The 22,784-nt window shown below is 43.8% G+C and overlaps 1 protein-coding gene across 3 annotated transcripts in view; it reads left to right on the forward strand.

Moving 5' to 3' along the window:
• Nucleotides 1-22,784, forward strand: part of PLEKHH2 (pleckstrin homology, MyTH4 and FERM domain containing H2) — a 130,859-nt gene that overhangs the window by 59,017 nt on the left and 49,058 nt on the right. For all 3 annotated transcript variants that reach the window (XM_075535894.1, XM_075535892.1, XM_075535893.1), the window contains 8 exons: nucleotides 431-575; nucleotides 2,570-2,706; nucleotides 2,832-2,942; nucleotides 3,326-3,412; nucleotides 6,492-6,650; nucleotides 14,317-14,397; nucleotides 19,079-19,258; nucleotides 21,854-21,962. In XM_075535894.1, the coding sequence (XP_075392009.1) occupies nucleotides 431-575; nucleotides 2,570-2,706; nucleotides 2,832-2,942; nucleotides 3,326-3,412; nucleotides 6,492-6,650; nucleotides 14,317-14,397; nucleotides 19,079-19,258; nucleotides 21,854-21,962 (1,009 nt within the window). The remainder of the gene's footprint in view (nucleotides 1-430; nucleotides 576-2,569; nucleotides 2,707-2,831; nucleotides 2,943-3,325; nucleotides 3,413-6,491; nucleotides 6,651-14,316; nucleotides 14,398-19,078; nucleotides 19,259-21,853; nucleotides 21,963-22,784) is intronic.

Raw genomic sequence — 22,784 nt, forward strand, 5'->3', positions numbered from 1 at the left:
CTGTAGGTAGGACCGACTAGAACTGCCATTGTGAGTCGCTGAGACTTTCTGTTTATGAGAGTAGAACTCATCTCTCTCCTCTGGGGAAGCAGAGGTTCACAAACTGCCTAGCTTTTGGATCCCAGCTCAATGAGTTTATTCATGATGCGGTATGAACTCTTAATGTTAGAAATCATGTGTGTTCGTGCTTGAAGTGCCTAAAATTAGGGTCACTAGGTATTGGCAGCCTTATGTTTTCAGGATTCTGGCTGCGTGACTAGTTGGAATGTGGGTTTTAACAACATGACTTCAGTCATGGCAAAGTGTATTCTTATGTTCCTTAGAACACAATCTCCTCCCACGACGTCTTCCTGTCAGACGTCGTCTAGCTAGAGAGAAGGGTAACTTTAGAGACTGAGGCAGAGTGAAAAGCTGTTCTGCTTTTCTGTAGAAGGCGACTCAGATCCGTAGCAGCCCGTTCCTCGACGATTCTTCAGGCTCAGAGGAAGAAGACAGTTCCAGATCGAGCTCCCGGACTTCCGAGTCGGACCCTCGCAGCAGGAGTGGCCCAGGCAGCCCCAGAGCCATGAAACGAGGTGAGGAGAACCTCAGGCAGATGATAGAGAGCTAACGTCACACCGACTCCAACTCTTGGGGACCACTGTGCAACAGAAAGAAGCATGACGTCCCCCTTTGTCACTCTCACGGTCACTGGGAGGCTCAAATCCAGTGTAGTTACTGGTACCGGTCTGCCTCCCTGAGGGTCTCACACGGCAAGCCACCAAACACGATGCCTTCCTTTCTCGATTGATCCCCCCGATGTCATGTACATAGCAAGTGAGTTGGACAATGCTCTGGTGTGATCCATAAGGTTTTCATGTCCCAAGTAGGTCTCCAGGCCTTTCTTCATAGTCTGTTTTAGGCTGAAAGTTCTCTTGAAACTCACCCACAATGGTTGACCCCGATGCTATTGGAAACAGATCCAGCTTCCACCATCATAGCAGCACCCAAGCCACCATTGTACGACAACAGAATGATATACTGATGTTGTTGTCAAACGTCCTGTAACTATTGACAACCCTTGTAAAAACTGTTGATTTTATTTAAGATACAAAAAATGGAGTGCAAAGCTACTTTTAAAATAAATTTATCTCCAATTTTATTTAGTGATCCTACAAATATGGCTTGAATTTTTAAAGTAGTTTTTATGAAGGCAAGTGAATTCTTATGATAATGCCCCACTGAATTTTACCTCATATATTACAAATGAAGTAATCGGTGTATATCTTAAAGTCTTTTTTTTTATCTTAAAGTCTTATTATTGCTTCTTTTTATGAACGCTTTCCCCAACCTGAGTTTGTTCTAGGTGCAAGGATCTCTTGCTTATTTCATGACAAAAACTTCTTCCCTGGGTTTTTAAATATTGATGGCGGTCCTTTTTTCTTACTCATTGTTTGCATTTCTATCTTTATATTACTATCATTTTATCCTTACCACTTTATTTTGTTTCTGTCGGGTTTGCCAGTTTGTGAAGCACAGGAGTGGGTGCATAGCGATAAGAACTGATGCACGAAAGGCAAGACATGACAAAATAACAATCTGTGGATTATCAAGAGCTCATGAGGGAGGGGGGAGCGGGGAGGGAGGGGGGAAAAAACGAGGACCCGATGCAGAGGGCTTAAGTGGAGAGCAAATGCTTTGAGAGTGATTAGGGCAAAGAATGTACGGATGTGCTTTATACAATTGATGTTTATATATGCATGGATTGTGATAAGAGTTGTATGAGCCCCTAATAAAATGTTTTTTTTTAAAAAAAGAACTGATGCACGGGTGTGTGAGGATTGTAGGTGGGGCAGATGGGGAGGGTGAGGGGATTTCAGGAGTAAACAGTGAAGGTGGGAAGGGAGTGAACACTAGAACTGAAGGTGATTATACAACTCATTTTACAGGCAATTCAGCCATGGGGGCAGGAATATTCTGAAATTGATTGTGGTAATGATTGTACAATTCTTCTTGATAGGATTGAACTATTGAATTGTGTGATATGTGGATTAAGTGCCAATAAAACTTTTTCAAACAGAAAGCTTTTTTAATTCTGTGAGCCAATGAGTATTTTACTAGACTTCTGTGAAAAATACTGCTGGAATTATATTGTTTGGAGGGTTTTTTGTTTTGTCTTAATGTGAAATTACTTTAAAAGGGATTACCAAAATTAAGTAGTTTATCCTGTGATTGCCCAAATCTTAATATATTTGCTTGCCTTTATGTCCTGTGTAAATGCACCTAGCTCTAATTCTTGCGAAAAGATATATTTGTAGACTCTATTTTATACATGTGCAAATAGCTGTAGTTCTCCTCCTACGCAAACCTCTTTATTATTTAAGTTTCTTTCTTTGGAGTGGTGTAGGGCTTTCCCTACCTGTAGGACCTGTCTTCTGCTTTAAAAGTGCATCTTGGTAACAGACACGGGAATGAAATGAGTGACGGCAGGCGTACGTTTCAGGAGTGGTTGTATTTGTTAGAAGTCACAGTCACTATCCGGGCCATCCCAGTGTTTCTACTGACGGGATGTGTTTTCTTATTCTCTCAGGTGTGTCTCTGTCGTCGGTGACTTCTGAAAGTGACTACGCGATCCCCCCAGATGCCTACTCCACAGACTCGGAGTACTCACAGCCTGAGCAGAAGCTCCTGAAAACCTGCCTGTCGGCCAGTGACACTGGGAAAAATGTAAGCACCGAGTGCAGGCTTCCTTCCTTTCTGCCTTTCTGCTTGGTGTACACATGGATGAACTTGATAGTCTGAGCCTTCAAACAGAACATTAAAAACATTTTTTTCAACTCATTTAAAATTAGGAACCACTGGAAAAATCTGGCTATTTATTAAAAATGAGCGGCAAAGTCAAGACCTGGAAGCGGAGGTGGTTTGTTCTTAAAGGTGGTGAATTACTTTACTACAAATCTCCAGTGAGTATGAATGGCTTGCTACTCAGAACTGAATTCCTAATACAATAAGTACAACTCCCCAATAAAATTATTTTTTTAAAAAGAAAAGTAAAACTACTGATTGGTTTTCATCTTTATGATGCAATTAAGAAGGAGCTTGGTGGCACTGTGAGATAAACGTTGGGCTGCTAACTGCAAGGTTGGCGGTTCAAACCCACCAGCTGTTCTGTCAGCAAGTGATGAGGTTGTCTGCCTGTAAAGATCTGCAGTCTCAGAAACCCGACCGAAGGTCTCTATGAGTTGGAATTGATTCAGACTCAGTGGGCAAAGCGATGAGTAACACAAACATATCTTTTTATTACTATCACAGGTCATCAGCTTACATTTTTCTTTCTTTGGTACAGAGTGATGTGATCAGAAAGCCCCAAGGGCACATCGAACTTGTTGCATCCTGTAATATCTTAAGAGGCGATAACAAGCAAACAGTTCAGGTATGTATGTATTCATGCATTCATTCATTTTTAAGCATGTTAAACTCACCTTTCAATTAACCAAGCTAATGTCCCACATGTTGGATGGATGAATGTTTCTTTATTTACACAGGGCTTAGACTGATGCTTCGGAAGTGTGTGACACCGTATGATTTCTCAGTTAAGCCACCATATAAGCTAAATGTATGGGGGTGTTTCCCTACTACACTTCCCTTGCTTTCTCCCTTTATGTATTTATTTCCCAGGTATTCTCAGCTCCCAAACTACCAGGCTGTTTGAGGGAAGGGTTCTCTGAAAAAAGAGGAGCCTTTTGGCCTAGTGGTTACATGTTGAACTGCGAACCACAGGGTCAGCGATGCAGAACCACGAACTACTCCACGGGAGAGAGGCAGTCACGAGTGCGAGCTTGGAAGCCCACAGGGGACAAGTCTGCCTGGTCCTATAGGGTTGGTATAGTTAAAACCAACTAGATGGCAGTGAGTTGGGTTTTTGTTCTTTGGTTTTTTTCAGTTTTGTTTTGATAAATGATTTCCCAAGTAGAGGTTAATGATTTAACGTAACATTAAATTCTGAAATGCTTGCATTTTGATACAGAACTGTCAACTGACAATTCTCACATGAGCATCCCTGTAATACCTCAGGGAGAAAGATCTTGGTGAGCAGAGAGGTGGTCCTCGGTCCCGCTTTGCTGATTCACACCTACACGTGCCCACTCTGCCTACACGTGAGGCCAGCCTTGCCAGCACTTTGTTCCGTGCCAAACGCAGGCTGGCGAGATTATCTTGATGGTGTGATTAAGGGCAGACACTCTCTGAAACGTCTTCAGTCACCATTCTCTTATCTCGCTCCTTTGGAGGCTGGCGCATGCACGGCTCAAAGATGTGGAAAAGCGAACCCAGGAGAAAGCTGTGTGTTGGAGAAAGGCAGACAAGAGTCACTTGTAAGCTTCTGAAAAATTTGGAAAATCTGTAATGTGGTGAATTTCTGACCAGAAGATTGAGAGTTCCCAGGATCCCATCCCGTTTTAGTTCCAGGGATGTCTCTTCTTATATGCAAAGTTTTATTTTCTCTCCAGATGATTCCTTCATTTTGATAATAAGTCGCTCCTTTTCCGTTGCTGCCAATGTGTTTGTAGTCTGCAGGTGTTCTGCTCCTCATCCCGGGGCTTGTGGCACGTGGAAGGGAGAGAATGAGCACTGGGAGGGGTAGGCAAGACAGAAAATAGCTAAAAAGCTGAGTGCGGCCAAACGTTTTTTGGGTTTTTTTTATGTTCACATTTATTATTATCCATAAAATTAACTTAAGTTTTCACTTGATAACAAGTAAGAAATATTATTGGAGTTTTCACAAATGTATATCAGTATCATGAAAATCAAAGTTTGCCTTTTTTTTTTGCCAGAAAATTCCAATTTATATAATTATCCAAATGAGATTGACCAAACAAAGCAAATATAATGTATCTTATAAAGGATGGATCATTTCTTTCCAGTGAGGAACCACTACCAAACTGATGTAGAGTCAATTAATATTTTTAAATTAAATTATTAGTATCTGATAACTTTTTTGTTATCCTTTTTTTTAAACATTTTATCAGGGGCTCACACAACTCTCACCACAATCCATACACACACACACATACATCAACCGTATAAAGCACATCCGCACACTCTCTGCCCCAATCATTCCCAAAGCATTTGCTCTCCACCTAAGCCTCTTGCATCAGGTCCTCCCCTTTTTTTCCCCTCCCTCCCCACTCCCCTTTGCCTCATGAGCCCTTGATAATTCATAGATTGTTATTTTGTCATATCTTGCCCTATCTGGAGTCTCCCTCCCGCCCCCTCTCTGCCATCCATCTCCCAGGGAGGAGGTCACATGTGGGTCCCTGCAATCAGCTCCCCCTCTCCAACCCACTCACCCTCCACTCTCCCAGCATCGTCCCCCACACCCCTGGCCCCAAAGGCATCATCCACCCTGGATTCCCCGCGCCCCCAGCTCCTACGTGCACCAGTGCACAACCTCTGCCCCATCCAGTCCTGCAAGGTAGAATTCGGATCATGGTAGTTGGTGGGAGGAAGCATCCAGGATCTGGGGAAAAGCTGTGTTCTTCATCGGCACCACATCGCACCCTGACTGACCCATCCCCTCTCCTAAACCCCTCTATGAGGGGATCTCCAGTGGCTGACAAATGTGCCCTGGGTCTCCATTCTGCACACCCCCCTCATTCACTATGATATATATATATATTTTTTGCATGATGCCTTATACCTGGTCCCTTTGGCACCTCGCGATCGCACAGGCTGGTGTGCTTCTTCCATGTGGGCTTTGTTGCTTCGGAGCTAGGTGGCCACCTGTTCACCTTCAATCCTTTAAGACCCCAGTCACTATCTCCTTCGATAGCCAGGCACCATCAGCTTTCTTCGCCACATTTACTTATGCACCCGTCTGTCTTCGGCGATCATATCATGGAGGTGTGCAGCCAATGATATGATTTTTTGTTCTTTGATGCCTGATAACTGATCCCTTCGGGACCACGCGATCACACAGGCTGGTGTGTTCTTCCATGTGGACTTTGTTGCTTCTGAGCTAGATGGCCGGTTGTTTATCTTCAAGCCTTTAAGATCCAGACACTATCTCTTTTGATAGCTGGGCACCACCAGCTTTCTTCACCACATTTACTTGTTCACCCGCTTTGGCTTCAGCAGTTGTGTTGGGAGGGTGAGCATCGTAGAGTGCCAATTTAATAAACGAAAGTATTCATGCATTGAGGGAGTGCTTGAGTAGAGGCCCAAGGTCCTTCCGCCACCTTAATACTAAACCTATAAATATAGACACATAGATCTATTTCCCCATCCTCATATATATATTTGCATGTACATGTCTTTGTCTAGCGGCCAAATGTTTTTAAATGGACCCAAGTGAAAAAAATATCCTTACGGAGGCAGATTTATTTCAAAGTCAAGATTCCGAGTGTGGCTTGTTTTGTGCTGCGTGATGACTCATGTTTCGAGAATGGACCAGGAAACGCTGACCGGGCTAGCTCTTCAGCGTACTCTCTCCTCTCCCTTTCTCCCCCGTCTAGTTGACCACTGGAAAGCACACCTACTACCTGACTGCAGATTCTCCCAATATCCTGGAGGAGTGGATTAAAGTGTTACAGAATGTGCTTCGAGTACAAGCTGCCAACCCACTTTTTTTGCAACCGGAGGGCAAGCCAACTGTGAAGGGACTGCTCACTAAGGTAAGAGCCCTCTGCGCACATCTGTGTTTCAGGTAACTGCCATTGACGCTGGAGCAGCACGGGTTCCAGCTGTGCAGGCCACTTGCATGTGGACTTTACGTCCCTGTGACTACGACACTGAGTTCTAGGGTAACAGGTATTGCTGAAAACACCACGTGACACCAGTCATCTCCATGTGAACAATATAGAGATGCGCTCAAATGTAGTTTAATGAGTTTTGACTTACAGTGACACCTTGGTAACTCAGTAGTTAAGTGTCTGACTGCTGACGGAGAGTTTGGTGGCTTGAACCCACCCCTGCTCCATAAAGACGGACTGTCTGTTCTGTGAACACCGATGAGTGCTCTAGTCTGCCTTAAAGGGTCGCTGTGAGTGGGGATCAGCTCGACACTGGTCGAGAGCCCTTACTGAATCAGAGATTTCTTGTCCAACCTGGTTTATAGTAAAGAAAGGTTTAAAGTAAAGAAAGAACTGAGAGGGTGGAGTACCGTAAGGGATAGCTTAAGTAAATTTTAATGCATTCAGATAATGGACCACTTTTTTTTTAATTTTAACAATTTATTAGGGGCTCATACAATTCTTATCACAGTTCATACATATACATACATCAATTGTATAAAGCACATCTGTACAGTCTTTGCCCTAATCGTTTTTTTCTTCTCTTTTTTTACATTTTATTAGGGACTCATACAACTCTTATCACCATCCATACATATACATACATCAATTGTATAAAGCACATCCATACATTCCCTGCCCCAATCATTCTCAAGGCATTTGCTCTCCACTTAAGCCCCTTGCATCAGGTCCTCTTTTTTTTTCCCCCTCCGTTCCCTTTCCCCCCTCCCTCATGTGCCCTTGGTAATTTATACCTCGTTATTTTGTCATATCTTGCCCTATCCGGAGTCTCCCTTCCCCCCTTCTCTGCTGTCCCTCTCCCAGGGAAGAGGTCACATGTGGATCCTTGTAATCAGTTCCCCCTTTCCAACCCATTCACCCTCCACTCTCCCAGCATCGTCCCTCACACCCTTGGTCCTGAAGGTATCATCCACCCTGGATTCCCTGTACCTCCAGCCCTCATATGTACCAGTGTACAGCCTTTAATGGACCACTTTTGATATTTCTTTGGACCCATTTTAAAGCTGTTTCCGTTTTTCATGTTATCTACTTTCTTTTTGACTGAGGTTTTTCTATGTTTTTATGAGGTTTTTCTATGCTTGTTAGTCATTACTGTTGGATGAGGGGGTTGTTTGTTTACTTCCTATCTGTGTTTTTTGTGATTTTCTATATGTGAGATCCAGGATAGGTCGATTTATAGAGACCGTAACTAATCATGATAATACTCATAGTTACAGAATTAACAATTAGCCAGCAGGGGAGGATGTGGGGAGATGAAGTGCTAGCAACATTGAGGACGAGAAGAAGATGTTCTGAAGGTGATTGTGGTGATGACTGCACACTCTTCTTAAAATGACGGGATGATTACATTGTATGGCATCCAAATAGTTTCTTTTAGAATAATATTTGGTGTTATACAAAGCAAAACCCATGTATGTCGAATTGATCCCAACTTCTGACCCTCTACGACAGAGTAGAGCTGCCCTGTAAGTTTTCTAAGGCTGTCACCTTCATGGAAAGAGATGGCCACGTCTTTCTGCCAGAGTGGCTGGTGGCTTGAAACCACTTACCTTCTGGTTAGAGGTCCAGAAAGTTGATCTCAGCACCTGCTGGGCTCCCTTCAATGTTACAGAAACAGGTTGTTCGTAGTAATTGGGTGATAAAAATCAGTAGCGTGCAATATTACATTATCTCCACCCACTCTACTAAATTTTTTTGCTTATGTATTTATATTTTTAAAATTCTGAGTAGGATATATAACAAGATATATTGACAATGTGATTTTTTTGTTTCATTCTGTTTTTAAGCTTTTTAAGAATGAGTAATTATTGATGGATTGATTCTGAGATAAATGTGACTTTAAGTTTTTTTAAAGTCCCGTTGGTCACTTTTAAGAGAGCACAATCAAATGTTTGCACACACATACAAAAGAACACCTTCTGCCTACTCGGTCCTCACACTTGTGCTGTTTATCTTAGCGGGGTCAGACCGCTGTCCCACTGTGTAGCTTGCACTGTACTAATTAATCATGTGCGGTGTAGGCTGGCACCACCCAGGCACATTTTCTGTAGCCAACTAGAACACAGTGAGGGCAGGGACCCACCAGTGTGTTCAGCGAGGAAATACACTAGTTGTTTTGTCTTGCTGGGGTTGTTTTTTTTTTTTTAATATCACAGTCCTATAAGATGCTTTCTTAGTTATTGATGGGTTAGTGAGTTCCCTGAGACTGTTCAAACATACTTTCCAAAGGACGCGGTTCTACTTTATATCGTATTCTTACTATCATTCATAATAACGGATTTTCTCTTGTCTTAAAGCCTGTGTGTACCAACTCCTACAGTTGAATATGATCGTGGGTCGAGGGTTTGTCACCCCCCCGCCCCAATACAGTAGTTTTGTTTGTTTGCTTGCCTATTTTTGCTTAATCATCACGTCACTGTCAGTGTTTGTTCATATTCATTTCTGCCCTTCCCTGCTTCCTAGTTCAGTTTAATTTTAAGAGCATATACGTTGGTAAGATTTTTAAATGAGACTCACTCACTCTCTCTCACATTCACTCACTCTCTCACTCTCTCAATTCACTCACTCAACTCTCTCACTAATTCACTCACTCTCTCTCTCACACACACAAAAAAAGATTTTTAAATTATTAACTCATGAGGGTAAATAGCCAGGATGTGTATTAGATTTCCTCTGTACCTTTTGTGAAGGCGTGGCCACCTCCATATTTTCCCTGTCAGAGCACTGTGAGACAAGAACAGCCGCCGCTCCTTTGAGTGAGCCATTCCCAGCTCATCTTCAGGCTTCTATTTGAAATACTGTAGGGCAGCGTGAGGAAGGTTTTTTTCCCCTAGTTGTCGAATTTCAGAATCAATTGTTTAATTAATTTCTCATTACTTTATTATAATTCATTTATAGTCAATATAAATTATTATATTGACACAGGACGGGCATACTCATGTTGCTGCTAGGGTGCTCTACCGAGCGACCTGCTGGGGGACAAGATGGATGCTGTAAGGTCAGAAGGGCAGTCTGTGTACAAGGGACGAGGCTCAGAACTGGTCTGAGGAAGAGTAGAGGATGGATTTAGATCAGGCTAGGACATCAATGAATCACTTTGAAGACTGGTTGAATTTGGGATTAGGAAGCAAAAGAGACTGGTTCCTGGTTGAAAGGTGATCCTGATGGAAGAGAGAGCTCAGGAGTTTCAGGAGCAACTGTTTTAGGAAGATAATTAAATGTTTATTTTAGCCCATCACAAAACTGAATAAAAACATTTTAAAAAACCAACCAATACAAAACCTGTGCTAGACCAGATGGCTCCACAGGGAGTCTATTAAACATTTAACGAGAAATTGATACCAGCCTTCTTGAACTCTTCCAAAACATGAGAAGAGGTCAAACAACCACTTCCTCACTCTTTCTATAAGACCAGCATTTTCTTGGTGTAGATGCAAACATCTTTAAGAAAATACTAGCAAATCTAATTCAATATCATCTTAATAAGATTAGCTACCATGACCAAGTGGCACAAAAGCAGCCAATATGGCAGAGGCCATGGCCCACATGGCCTGGTCTGGCCCCGCACTGGCCAACTCTGGCAAACTCCCTTTGCCCTCTCCAGACCCGACCAACTCATTGCCAGGGATCGTCAGTTCAGACTCACACGGTCCTATAGAGTGTCTGTGGCTGTACCTCTTGACAGAAGCAGCCGGCCTCCTCTTTCCCCACGTGGTTGATGGATTGATCCTCGGCCCTTGCAGTTAGTAATCCAGTGCGAATCCATGCCACTCACCTTGCTTCCACGAATTGAAACCTTGGGCGCTGGGAATGCCTCTTAACACCTGCCTCCGTGAGAAATAACCTCTGGACAGACGCTGAGGGTATTTACAAGACAAGTAGGTATCCGTCAGGCTTCTGATCTGCACCTGCATAGTGCACCACTTCAGTGGTGTCTTCTAAACCAGATGCAGACCCTGCACCCCCAAACTACTGGGGATCAGACCTTGGTGGGGGCAGCTACTGAAGCCTCAAATTTCTCACCAGGTTTTAAGACGAGTGAATGAATTGTGTGAGTGGGTAACATGTTTGGGATTAATACCTCAAGATGTATTAACCACTCACTCACATTGATTCGATGTTGATACAAATCAGCCCTGTAGGACAAGGTAGAGGTATCTTTGGAGGTGTCTAAGGCTGTAGAAAACCCTGTCTTTCTCCCATGGAGCAGCTTGTAGTTTCGAACCACTGACCTTGAGGACCACAGCCCAATAGGAGGCCACTACGCCACCACGGCTCCAGAAGAGTACCTAACACATCATAAACATTCAGTAAATGCTAACTGAGATCACAAGAAGTTTCACCTAGCTATTGAATTCCGTAGGCTGCTGGCTGGATTTGGAGAATTATGGGGAAAGCCCAGAGAACTGTGGGAATGAAAATACAGGAGAGGGGAAAGGAGAAACGGCCAGGGCACCCTGTTGTGTAGTATGACAGAGCCTTGAACTTTGAAGGTTGCCTTTAAATCATCACGTGGATTCTTGTAGGGTGACTTGTTTTATGATCATTATTTATGGAATAAGTCAGAGTCCTAAGCAACCCTCACGCAAGGAGCTTTACAAATAAAAATAGTCTATGTTCTCAGAATGCAGCCTTGATAGTGAATTGGGAAAGCTCTTTGCTCATCCACTGTCCTCCAAAGGTAGACATCAGGCTATTTTAAAGTGGTGTCATGTCAAAAGAACACTGTCGCCATGTGTGTTATACTCCAGTGCGGAGGAGGGTCCTTTCTGGAGTCTGTTTAAAACAAAAAGCAAACAAACAAAACCAACTGTGTGGCATGATCTGTGTAAAACTTTCAGGACATTCATCCGCAAATGGATGTTTCCAAATTTAATTAAATGGAAATGTGTTTTGTCCAATGAAATATTGTCCCTTTTTCCTCACATGCACTCTGAATCTGTCATGCTGTTAGGTGGTTGAGTTTGTCTGTTTGCTTACACCCCAGCTTCGAAAGCCGATAGGCCTGCGTTGCTTGTGGGTTCAACTGAAAGCCTGCATTGTCCCTCCTCTTTAAGGTGAGGACGGAAGCGTTTATTGATGCTCCTTGATTTGCACGTTCTCATGTGGTCAGTACAAGGGCCAAGTGAGGGGGCAGTAATCCCATGTTACAGAGGTTAAGCCACTTGCCCGAGGACATCCGTCTCGTAAAAGTAAATGGTAGATATGGAATCCATTAGAACTCAAGGTCCAGCCCATTTCTGATAGCGTGGTTCTGAACTATATCTTCTACTCCGACGGTCGTTCTTCTCCTTCTCCGAGTGTTCGTATAAGAACAGTCTGCTTAAATGGACATCATTACAAGGACGTGTAACACCCTGCCCAGTGTGTGCCCCTCCCCTTCGCTGGTCCCTGCTCTGTTCTCCACTGCCCTCCCCTCCCTTTCCCTCCCCGCTCCTCCCCTCCCCGCTCCTCCCCTCCCCTCTCCTCCCCTCTCCTCTCCTCTCCGCCTCAGACCCACAGGCCTCCGTACTGTTCCTCTGATGCACCAGGTCAGGGTGGCACTTTCTATTTCTCTGCCAGGAGCGTGCTCTCAGATGACTGAACCGCACACAGCCTTACTTTCAGTGGTAACACACACACACACACACACACACACACACACACACACACACACACACCATGCCCACCCCACCCCCTCCAGCGCTTGAACTTGCATCTGCTCTTTTCCAGTTTATTTTCTCCTTAGTACTTAACAAATGCTGGGCTTCTGCTGTCCGGGCCCAGCGTCTGTTTCCCAGGTGACGGACCTTTCCAGAGTAAAGCCTGCACTAGTCCCGTTAGAAGAGACCCGGGAGAGGGTGTTGGTGGGAAAGGCCCTCGCTTAGTAAGGACATACCTCGGGCAAACTCAACCAGGCACACTACGTGCTACGTCTGGGACCCTGGGCTTCCTCTCTTTTGTTTTCCTAGACCTCATTGAGGATGGAGCTGGACCTGTCAAGTAGAGATCTCCAGTGTCTATCACTGGGCACATTTGGAACAACCGTCTTAAAACTACCAAATGATGAGCTCATAATAGGCAATGCACATTTTAATCAGGTTAAATCAAATGTAAACTCTCGTTTGTGATAAACTGTCTGTTTCAATGTCTGTCTTCCTCACAAGTCTCTGAGTGAGCTCCTTGTTCCTAATTGTCTCTTCAATACTTGGTCCAATCAGCATTCAGACCTGGCCCTTGTCACTTACTTAACGTAGTGTCTGACCCATGGAAGTACTTGATATGTGTAATGTTTTCTTTATTCTTCTCCCTTCGTGTTACTTCTGGGGAAGGCATCAAATGTTTGGAAGGAATAACTCATACATTTGGTCACTCACTGGAACTCTTTAGGTCAGAGTCTTATCATTTCTAATATGTTAACAGTGCAGGGCTATCTGGAATCTATGGAATATGGAAACTATCACCTGTACTTACTTGTTAAATTGAAACCTTTTAAAATCCATCTTTGAATAATCAGCAATAGGCATCTCCCTCCTCGCATCGAGTCCATGCTGACTCACAGCGATTCTGTGAGACGGGGTAGACTGTAAGACTTCTATAGGACGGCCCCTGTGAGTTTCTAAGACTGTAGCTGTGTACGCCCTGTCTCTCCCTGGGAGCCGCTCAGACTGACGACCCTGTGTGTAACCAATATGCCACCAGGGCTCCGGTCGTAGGCAAATGCATGGCAAAAACAGGGAGCCCCTGACTTAAGGACACATGAGAGTTATGCCGTTGACAGCGGCCCTAGTGGGGTTGTCCGGTGTGAGCCATAAATGGGTGGTTCAAACCCACCAGCCACTCTGAGGGAGAAAGCCGGGGCTGTCTCCATACAGATTTGGGTTTGGGGTTTTATTTCGGAGTTATTTTGTTTGTTTTGTTTGGGTACATTGTTTTATCGATAGTAATATGTATTGCATACAGTGTTACAGTATGTAATGTGCTGATGCCATCCTATCTGTGAGTTTACGTGAAATATTTCAAACCCCCCAAGACAATTAAAAATAATGATAATAAAGTCCAAAATCAAAGTCACTGCTCTCGAGTCTATACTGCCTCATATCAATCCTCTCGGGGTTTCCCGGAATGTGACTCTCGAAGGGTGTAGACAGCCCAACCTCTCTCCCATGGAGCTGCTGGTGGTCTCTACTGCTGAACCTGGGGCTCACAGCCCAACGCATACCCACCGCACCCCAGGGCTCCTCTACTACCACTAAGAGGCAACAATAACGAAAACTGCTCCCCAAGATTAGGTCTGTGGCGTGCATCCGAACCATCTTATGGTGGAGTGGTCAGAACAGAAACAAGTTGAGGACTCCCTGTATTTGTTAAATGATTGGCATGACAGCAAGATGGTGCCCGCTGCTGCGGTCACAGGTCGACCTGTGACAGCACGTGGACAGCGCAGTTGGAGTATCAAACCAGATACCTATAAAACAGCACGTAAGGTATATGCTTCAAAGTATCAAAACTCAGAGTACATTTGTAATTCTTTGAAATATGATTTCAGGTAAAACATGGCTACTCCAAGAGAGTCTGGTGCACACTTATAGGAAAAACATTGTATTATTTCCGTAGTCAAGAAGATAAGGTATGTATGCATTTTTTTGTTGAAAAATCCATTTTCATTCCAATTTTGAACTTTTAAAAAATCATTTTATTGGGGGCTTGTATGTTTGTATTTTTTACTATATTAATTAGAGGGGGAAAATGTTCATTGTAGCCCAAAGTTACCTCTTTCACTCTTCTGCTACTTGGTAAAACTATAGAAGTCTGAAATGTTGCTTAAACACTACTACTGTTATTGAGGATAAAGTGGGTCAGAGAAGAGACCCAAAATCCATCTGTAGACAATAGAGCATCCTCTCACAGAAGGGTCACAAGGAAGGGGTGAGTCAGTCAGGCACAGCAGAGCACGGAGGAAACACACAATATTCCTCTGGTTCTTTGAGCTTTCCTCATCCCCCACTGTCATGACCCCAGTCCTGCCTTTCAGTTCTGGCTAGACCGGGGCATGTACACTGCTACAGATAAAAGCTCTTGACACATGGAATCCAGTTAAACCCCTCAGGAACAGAAATGGGAGTTTTGCTTTTCTTCAGAGCTTTTATAACATAGAGAAGAGCCTTCTACTCCACCCCAACCATCCCATCCTGATCAGTCCTCAGGTTCCAACACAGTAGACGGGTGGGTAGGTGGGAACAGGAAAGCATCCTAGGGAGTAAGAGTTGAGGAGGAAAAGGAATCTAGGCCTGCCCCAGGGCCTCAGATTCCTAGATACCACATGTGTTAGTCTGGGTACTTTAGAGAAACAAATCCACAGAAACTCATGTATGAGAGAGAGTTTTATGTAAAGGGTAAGTGCACATCAAGAAAACATCCCAACCCAGTGCTGCCCAAGCCCACAAGTCCAACGTTAACCTATTAACCCATATGCGCGACACCACTCCACAAGGTCCTCCTTCAGCTCACAAAACACACACTATGACACCGACTGCAGGAGGAAAGCCGAATCAGTGAGCATGTAAGCATCTCAGCGCTGGCAGGGGTCACCACACGGCTGCTCCAGCACCCCGGGCTGCATCGGGGTAGGTCCATGTGTCTTCTCCTCAGGGATGTCTTGCAGGAAGTGAGCCTTGCCAGCTGAAGCAGGGAACTGGGTAAGCAGCCGCACCCTGGTCCGACCATCAGGAAGCAAGAGACCCAAGAACTAGAAAGGCGAGGCTTACTGAGCCTTTTATCCCTCTGCCCTTCAAATAACCGCACATGTGTTTATCAGCCAAGTTGGCACAATAAACTAACTACCTCACCACTCATGTGCCCATTCATCTGCCTGTTTAGATAGTCTTCATGTTTAAGAAGCCCTCATGGTGTAGTAGGTTATGCATTGAACTGCTAACTACAAGGTCATTGGTTCAAACCCACGGAGTCTCTCCTTGGGAAAAAGATGAGGCTGCTCTTACGTATAGTTGAAGTCTCAGAATCCTGAAGGGGCAGTTCTCTCTTTCCTCTAGCGTCAGTCAGTTCTGTATGAGTCAGAAGAGACTCACTTTTAAAATGAATCCCCTCTCAAAAACAATTTCCGTTATCTTCACTTTCAGAGATGGGCTAACTCCAAAGGTGAAATAATGTGCCCAGTTACCTTTATGGGTAATCCACGTCACCTACTGATACCTGAAACTATAAAATTAAGCCAGCACGGCCCAGAAAATAATGTAGTCCGCTCCGCAGGATAGCACCCTGTGGCTGGTCCCACTGTTGAAGAGGCAACGTGTCTGCGTTCAGTCCCCTTAGGAGTCGGTCAGCACTGCTCTGTTCCATTTTCACAGACTGCCTGCTCAGCTCTAACTGGCTGTATGGGAATGCCTCGTTCCCACCTCACTGACACGATGGGAAGGAACAGAGCGCAGCCAGTGAAAACTTCCACAGAGACTGGAGCACAGTGCGGAAACGCTCTCGTGAAACTGCCGGATGAATAAGCCCAATGCAAAACTAAATACTCAGTGTAGCCCTAAATAATTGATCAGTCAGGAAAATGGAAACCACATGGTGTGTTCCAGGCATAGAAGTTTTCTTGTAGAATGAGGTACTGGTATACTTTTTAGAAAAGTTAGGGGAATAAAGATTAGGGAAGTCGCCATAGTTGGCTCAAAGCTATGAATTAGATGGGCCTCAGGAGTTTGCCAAGAAGCTTCTGAGACTCTGATCAGCTCAGGCAACTGGCTGCAGCTGTCGGAGGGGAGTAAAGCCATCTCACTTGCAGATCCCATACACAATTGCTCCCAGGCCAACTCTCAGCTGAAACCATACAGGGGCTAGATATCTAGCCAACACAGTTCCCAGTTTCTCTTCTGCAATTCCAAGGAGACCTGCCACGGGGTGGTCAAGAAGCTGAGTTTATAACTGCGAATCGGCACATCTGTCTGTGATGCCCAGCATGGCACTTGGAAAGAACTGCACCCAAATATGGAGTGTTGTCGTTGACGTTAGGATGATAGGGTGATGTTTTCTTTCTCCCACTGCATTAGCGCTTTCTGCACTTACCACGCTTTTTAAAGGAGCTTGTATTGATTTTTAAGTAGAAGCATAACAAGAATAGTTGTGCTTTGCTGTAAAACAAACACACAAAAACCAATTCAGAAGAATATAGCTAAACGAGCAGAAACCCATTCTCCACTCGCATTCCAGGAAAAGCCTTCGGAGACATGTGATTCAGCGCAGGCCCAGCTACTTCAGTTTGTCCTATAGATGTTTTAGGAACAGTTGTTAATCTGTTACATTTTAACCTGTAAATTTGGTTAAATAAAATTATTTATTTTTTGAATAGTTTCATTGCCATGTAATTCACAAATCATACCATTTAATCACTCAGTCACATGGAGGAGAGTTGTGCTCTCACCACGGTTTCACTGAGGTTTTAGCTCCCTGTGTCCCTCCAACCTCCCCTGGCACGCCTCTCACTCGCTGTCATAGTCAAGGCTGACTCGCAGCGCCCCGCGGGTTTCTGTTGATTGGAGTAGACAGCCGAGTCTTTCTCCAGACAAGCTGCCAACCATGCGAGTAACCACTACACCACCAGGGCTCCCTGCCAGCCTTTTAGGTAATTATTAACCCCGTATTGTCTAAAGATCTACCTATCCTGGATGTCCGATACAAAAAAATCATACAATCAGCAAAAATATTTTAAATCACTAGGTCTATTTGCTGCGTACAGAGTCATGGTGACGTCTTGGTTTAAATGAATACTCATCTTTACATATTGGGGGGCATGAAACCTAGATTGCCATGTGATTGGGTGTGCCTAAGCGAGATATACCTGTGGCGTCTTTATATGAGTATAGTTAGGCCACTGTTGTTATGTACTGTAGCGGAACCATTTTCCATTTTCTACCTTCTCTTACCTTCTCAAACAACCTTTCTTTTTCTGAAAGTACTAGATAAGTTCATTTTACTTTTCTCCTTCAGAAGCATGGTGCTTCTCAGGTAGGAACTACTCCATAGTAATTGATCATTGTTATTCATTTCCTTGGAGCCGATCATGTTTTGCAGTCAAGAAACACATGCAATGAAGTGAAGTAATTTTTCACTCTTCATCAGCTAGCCGGCAGGCAATACTGCATTTTAAATAGTCTATTCAAGCATTACCACCCCGTGTTCCCTGACTCACAGTGACCCCATAGGACAGAGTAGGACGGTAAATCTTTCTGGAAGCAGACTGCCACATCTTCCTCCTTTGGAGTGATGGGATGAATAGGTTGGAACATCATCCTTTCCATGAGCAGCCGTGTGCTTTAACCACTGCACCACCAGGGCTCCTGATAACCAGGGCTCCTGATCAGCGCTGTAACTAGGGACTAAGCCATGTGGGCTCTCCAAGCTCATAGTAAGGGCCTTGGCTTTTCCCCGCAGTGAGGCGAGAAGCCCCGGGGGGGGGGGGGGGTTGAGCAGACCCGAGCAGTGACATGATCCATGTTCAACGGCTGCTGTTGACATACAGGCCGCAGAGAAGAAGGTGCTGGAGAGGAACGTGGGAACGGAGTTTTAAGAAACTTATGCTTGTGATGGGATTCGACAGTAAAGCTCATGAGTTTGGAGTTTATATTTGGGAGAAACCAACGTACAGTTGACATTAAAGCCAGGAGTGTCCAAGGGGGCAGGGGGAGTCCACGCACTGAGTCCTGGGATGGAGCAGGAACATAGATGGTGATAAATGTCCCCGGAATTAGGAGGAATTCTTTCAGAACCGCAAACCTAATCAAACATTTCAGGAGTGGAAAATCTGAAGCGGACTGCGTGTTTTCCTGGATGATGCAAAGGGTTAATGGGCTCCGCTGGTAAGACCACGGTCGGGGGTTCTAGTTCCCCCACCGTCGCCTCAGAAGAAAGACCTGGCAAACTAATTCTGGAAAAGGAGTCATTGGAAACCCCTGGAGCACAGCTCTACACTGACGCACGCGGGTGGGCAAGCACAGGGGTGACTGATAGGACTGAGTGGTCCTGATAGTCCCGCTGCGATTTACAGGACAACAGCGGCTCAAAAGTACCTGCTTGCTTTCTCCCGAAAGTTTCAATGCTTAGGATTCAAATTGTTCTTTCAAATTGCAGTTGGGCATTTGAGTCATCACTACTTTACATAAACAGATAATCAAGTTGTATTTAGGTATCACATCAACCTCCTCCTAAGAGGATGCTTTATAAAATAAGAATGAAAAGGGCTATAGAAATTGTCATTGAGAAAATATCTTCCTCCCAATTACTAGCATTTACTTTAGTTTCCTTTAGGCCAGATCAAACTCTGGGAAGCTAAAGTCGAAGAGGTCGATAGATCCTGTGATTCAGATGAAGATTATGAGGCCAGTGGTCGGACTCTGTTATCCACGCATTACACCATCGTCATTCACCCCAAAGACCAAGGCCCAACGTACCTTCTGATTGCCTCGACACACGAAAAGGTACTGGTGGGCTTTTTTATTTGGATGGCTTCATTTGGAATCATTTAGCTAAAATTATCCGGGTATTCGTAATGATTTTCAAATCAGTTACAGTGGAATGGAGAAGAGAACTTTATCAAAAGACTTTCAGCTCTATTCTCTGAGATTCGTTACGTTCTCGGAAACGGGCCTTTTTAGAATGTGTGATTTTTCAGTCCTATTGATAAAAGTGGTCTCAAAGCTGAAATTGGTGCAAAAGTAAAAGGCAAAGGAACCTATGGTAAGATGGGCAGTTCCATCATGTCGAGAAGGAGTGGAGACCCAAAGCCCAGCTGTAGACAACCTCACAGGGGGTCAGAAGGAAGGGACGAGCCAGCCAGGTGCAGTATGGCACCCATGAAACCTTCAGCCTCCCTCTAGTTCTTTAATGCTCCTCTCCACCCACCCACCCCTCCCTCCACTATCATGACCCCAGTTCTACCTTAGCAATCTGACTAGACACACTGGTACTGATAAGCACTCTCGACACACAGGCTCCAGGACAGATAAAGAGCTCAGGAACAATATTGGGAGTAGCGATAACATGAGGGTAGGGAGAAGGTGGGGGGAGAAGAGAGAAGAAAGGCGGAACCAATTGCAATTATCGATGTATAACCCTCTTCCTGGGGGACGGACAACAGAAAAGTGGGTGAAGGGAGACATCAGACAGTGTAAGACATGAAAAAATAATAATAATTTATAAATTATGAAGGGTTCGGGAGGGAGGGAAAAAAGAGGAGCTGATACCAAGGGCTCAAGTAGAAAGAAAATGTTTTGAAAATGATGATGGCAACAAATGTACAAATGTGTTTGATTCAATATGGGTTGTTATAAGAGCTGTAACAGCCCCCAATAAAATGATTTATGAAGAAAAAAAGAATTAGCAATTCAATGCATAGTATTCTGTGTGTTATATTGAAGAAATTTGCTATTTTAAAAAGTACTTGTTTTAGTTTTCATTTCTCATACCATACAAGTTTTATTTCTCATACCATATAAGCAAATGACTTCCCAATGGACTTTGAAAGTTAAATGAAATTTTTCAGAAAAGTCTAGAGGAAAATTAAGGTGAACATCTATCTAATCTCTGATTATGAAATACTTATTATTCACACACACAAAGGCAATGTAAGATGTCACAGTAGAAGTGGTTGATAGGTTTGACTACAAAAAAATCACAGTACTTCCTTACATCTAATAAAATTATAAATATAATCTAAATGATAATGCAAGAGAAGAATATTTGAAGGGCACTATATCTTTAACATATAGACAACTCTCGCAAATTATTGCTGTGACTCAGCATTGTCTGCTTCTGGCCACACGCTTCAAGCCAAGTGCTCAGGGCTTTCCGTGCAGTATTCCGTTTCCATTCCGACTCTGTGGGGCGGGTGGCCTTATTTCCACTTACAGATGGGGAAACGGAAGCTCCCAAAGGTAAGGTGACATTCCTGTGGTCACACGTCTAGAAGGAGGCGGAACTGGGATACGCGCCCTTTTTTCTGATGCCAACATTCCTGAACCCTTGCCTCAGCTTCTTCCCAGCTGATTCGAAAAGTAGCATGCTTCCAATAAAAATGGAAAAGTTGATGAACAGCTTACAGAGGAGGAAAAGTTGTAAATATTTCCTGAGTGCCTAGACTCACTTTTAATCAAAGAAGGCCTGTTCTTTACATGGTCAAGCTTTGGTTGTCTATCAGATTATCGAAGATTGGAGGATTTTGAGTCAATGAAGAAGTGCTGAGGGCAGCGCTCTACAGGACCAGAGGGCTTACAAGTAAATAGAAACTCTGGAAAGTCATTTGAAAGTATGTGTCAGGAGCTCAACAGTCAAGCCATCCAAAAGCCAGTGTTTCAAGAATTCACGTGAACGCCCTAGTCAATGGCTCATAATTTGACCTACTTTCCTGATACTCTGTGCAGAGTGAGAAAGCAGTAACCATCTGAAGTGTTCCACAAATAGGAAACTGATTGGATACCTGTGGTATGTCCATTTAATAGAATATCCTGAAGCCAGTATCATTTGGGTATAAAGAATTACTAATAACAAAGGCAAATGTTTATAACAAATAAAATTTAGAAATAATAATGACCTATTTTCAGTATGATCTCAATGGTATATTTTCATTAAGGTGAGGGAGAAAAAAAAGACTGGAAGAAAAGACACTGTTATCTTTGGAACATGGGACTATATCATTTTTGTCTTTAAATTTTTTGTTAGCTTTAGAGTCAGGTTTAAAATATGATAACATTTGTTTCATAAAAGAAACTGGGATGACTATATTTATTCTAGTCCTTTACATCTTATTTCTCTCCTTCAAGTTGTCGTGCTTCTGTAAGACACCTATGGGCAATAATAGCAAGGTGAACATAATTTGGGGGTATGGTATAGCAAGCATGTGGTTTAAGTGAGCCCACCTGAGAACTGCTTGCCTATGTGGCTTCTAGTGATTATTTTAAAGTTGATATAATGGAATGTTGTAACTTTGGTGTTATAGCCAGGTTATGAAAATTGGACTTTTCCCTTGAGTAATCAAAACGATGGTAACATTTTCATGAAATCATTTTGATTCACAGGACACATGGCTTTATCATCTGACGGTTGCAGCCGGAAGTAACAATGTGAACGTTGGATCTGAGTTTGAACAACTCGTTTGCAAATTGCTAAATATTGATGGAGAACCTTGTGAGTTCAGAGCACCGGGCCTTTGTTTCATGCAATGGATGCCCCCGCCCTTACCCTAATGGCGTTTTTCACCTTGTTGGCCCCAATTTTTCCTGCAAGACATCCCTAGTTTATTTTGCCTTTGCCCTGTTTTTCCTGCAATGGGCTTGAGTTCTCACTGTGGTTCTTAGGCTTCCAGCCCCCCCCCCCTCTTCCCCAGGGTGCTGTGCCCCACACATGCCCTGCCTTTGCTCACTTGGAAGCTCTTTGGCTTTGAGAGCCCTTTTCCAGCCCCTCCCCGCCAGTCTAATAAAAAGCTGCTTAACCTTTGGGACTCTCCAGCCAACCCAGCTCAGCACCTGGCTCAATAAATGTTAAAAAATAGGTCATTTAACTTTTTTGCATTTGTTGATTTGCATCAAAATTAAAATGATTTTTAAAGCTTGATTTTTCCTATTGGCAATCTGAATTCTCTCATCTGCTTTTCATAATCACAAAAACCATATTTAATTTTCACTCTCCAGCATAGCAGTTTAATGTTGGCCTTAGGAATGTCCTTCACTTTTTTTTTTTATCTTGTCCTACTTTGGCTTCTCTAGACTTTTCCTCAACTGCTGCTTTTGTCCACATTCTTAGACATTTGAACAATATCATCGCACCCAATTAACACATCTACATCTAGTACACTAAGCCAGCCTCTTATAGGCTCGATTTATCTGACACAGACACGAGAATTCCCAAAAGTGTGCAAACTGGCAAGAAGTCCTCCTGTGCCCTCACAGGGTATGAACTTCAGGAGGGCAGAGACCAGACCCGATTTTCTTCAGCAGTTTATATGTAGCT

Source organism: Tenrec ecaudatus, chromosome 17 (assembly GCF_050624435.1).
Source record: "Tenrec ecaudatus isolate mTenEca1 chromosome 17, mTenEca1.hap1, whole genome shotgun sequence".
Taxonomy (NCBI): Eukaryota; Metazoa; Chordata; class Mammalia; order Afrosoricida; family Tenrecidae; genus Tenrec; species Tenrec ecaudatus.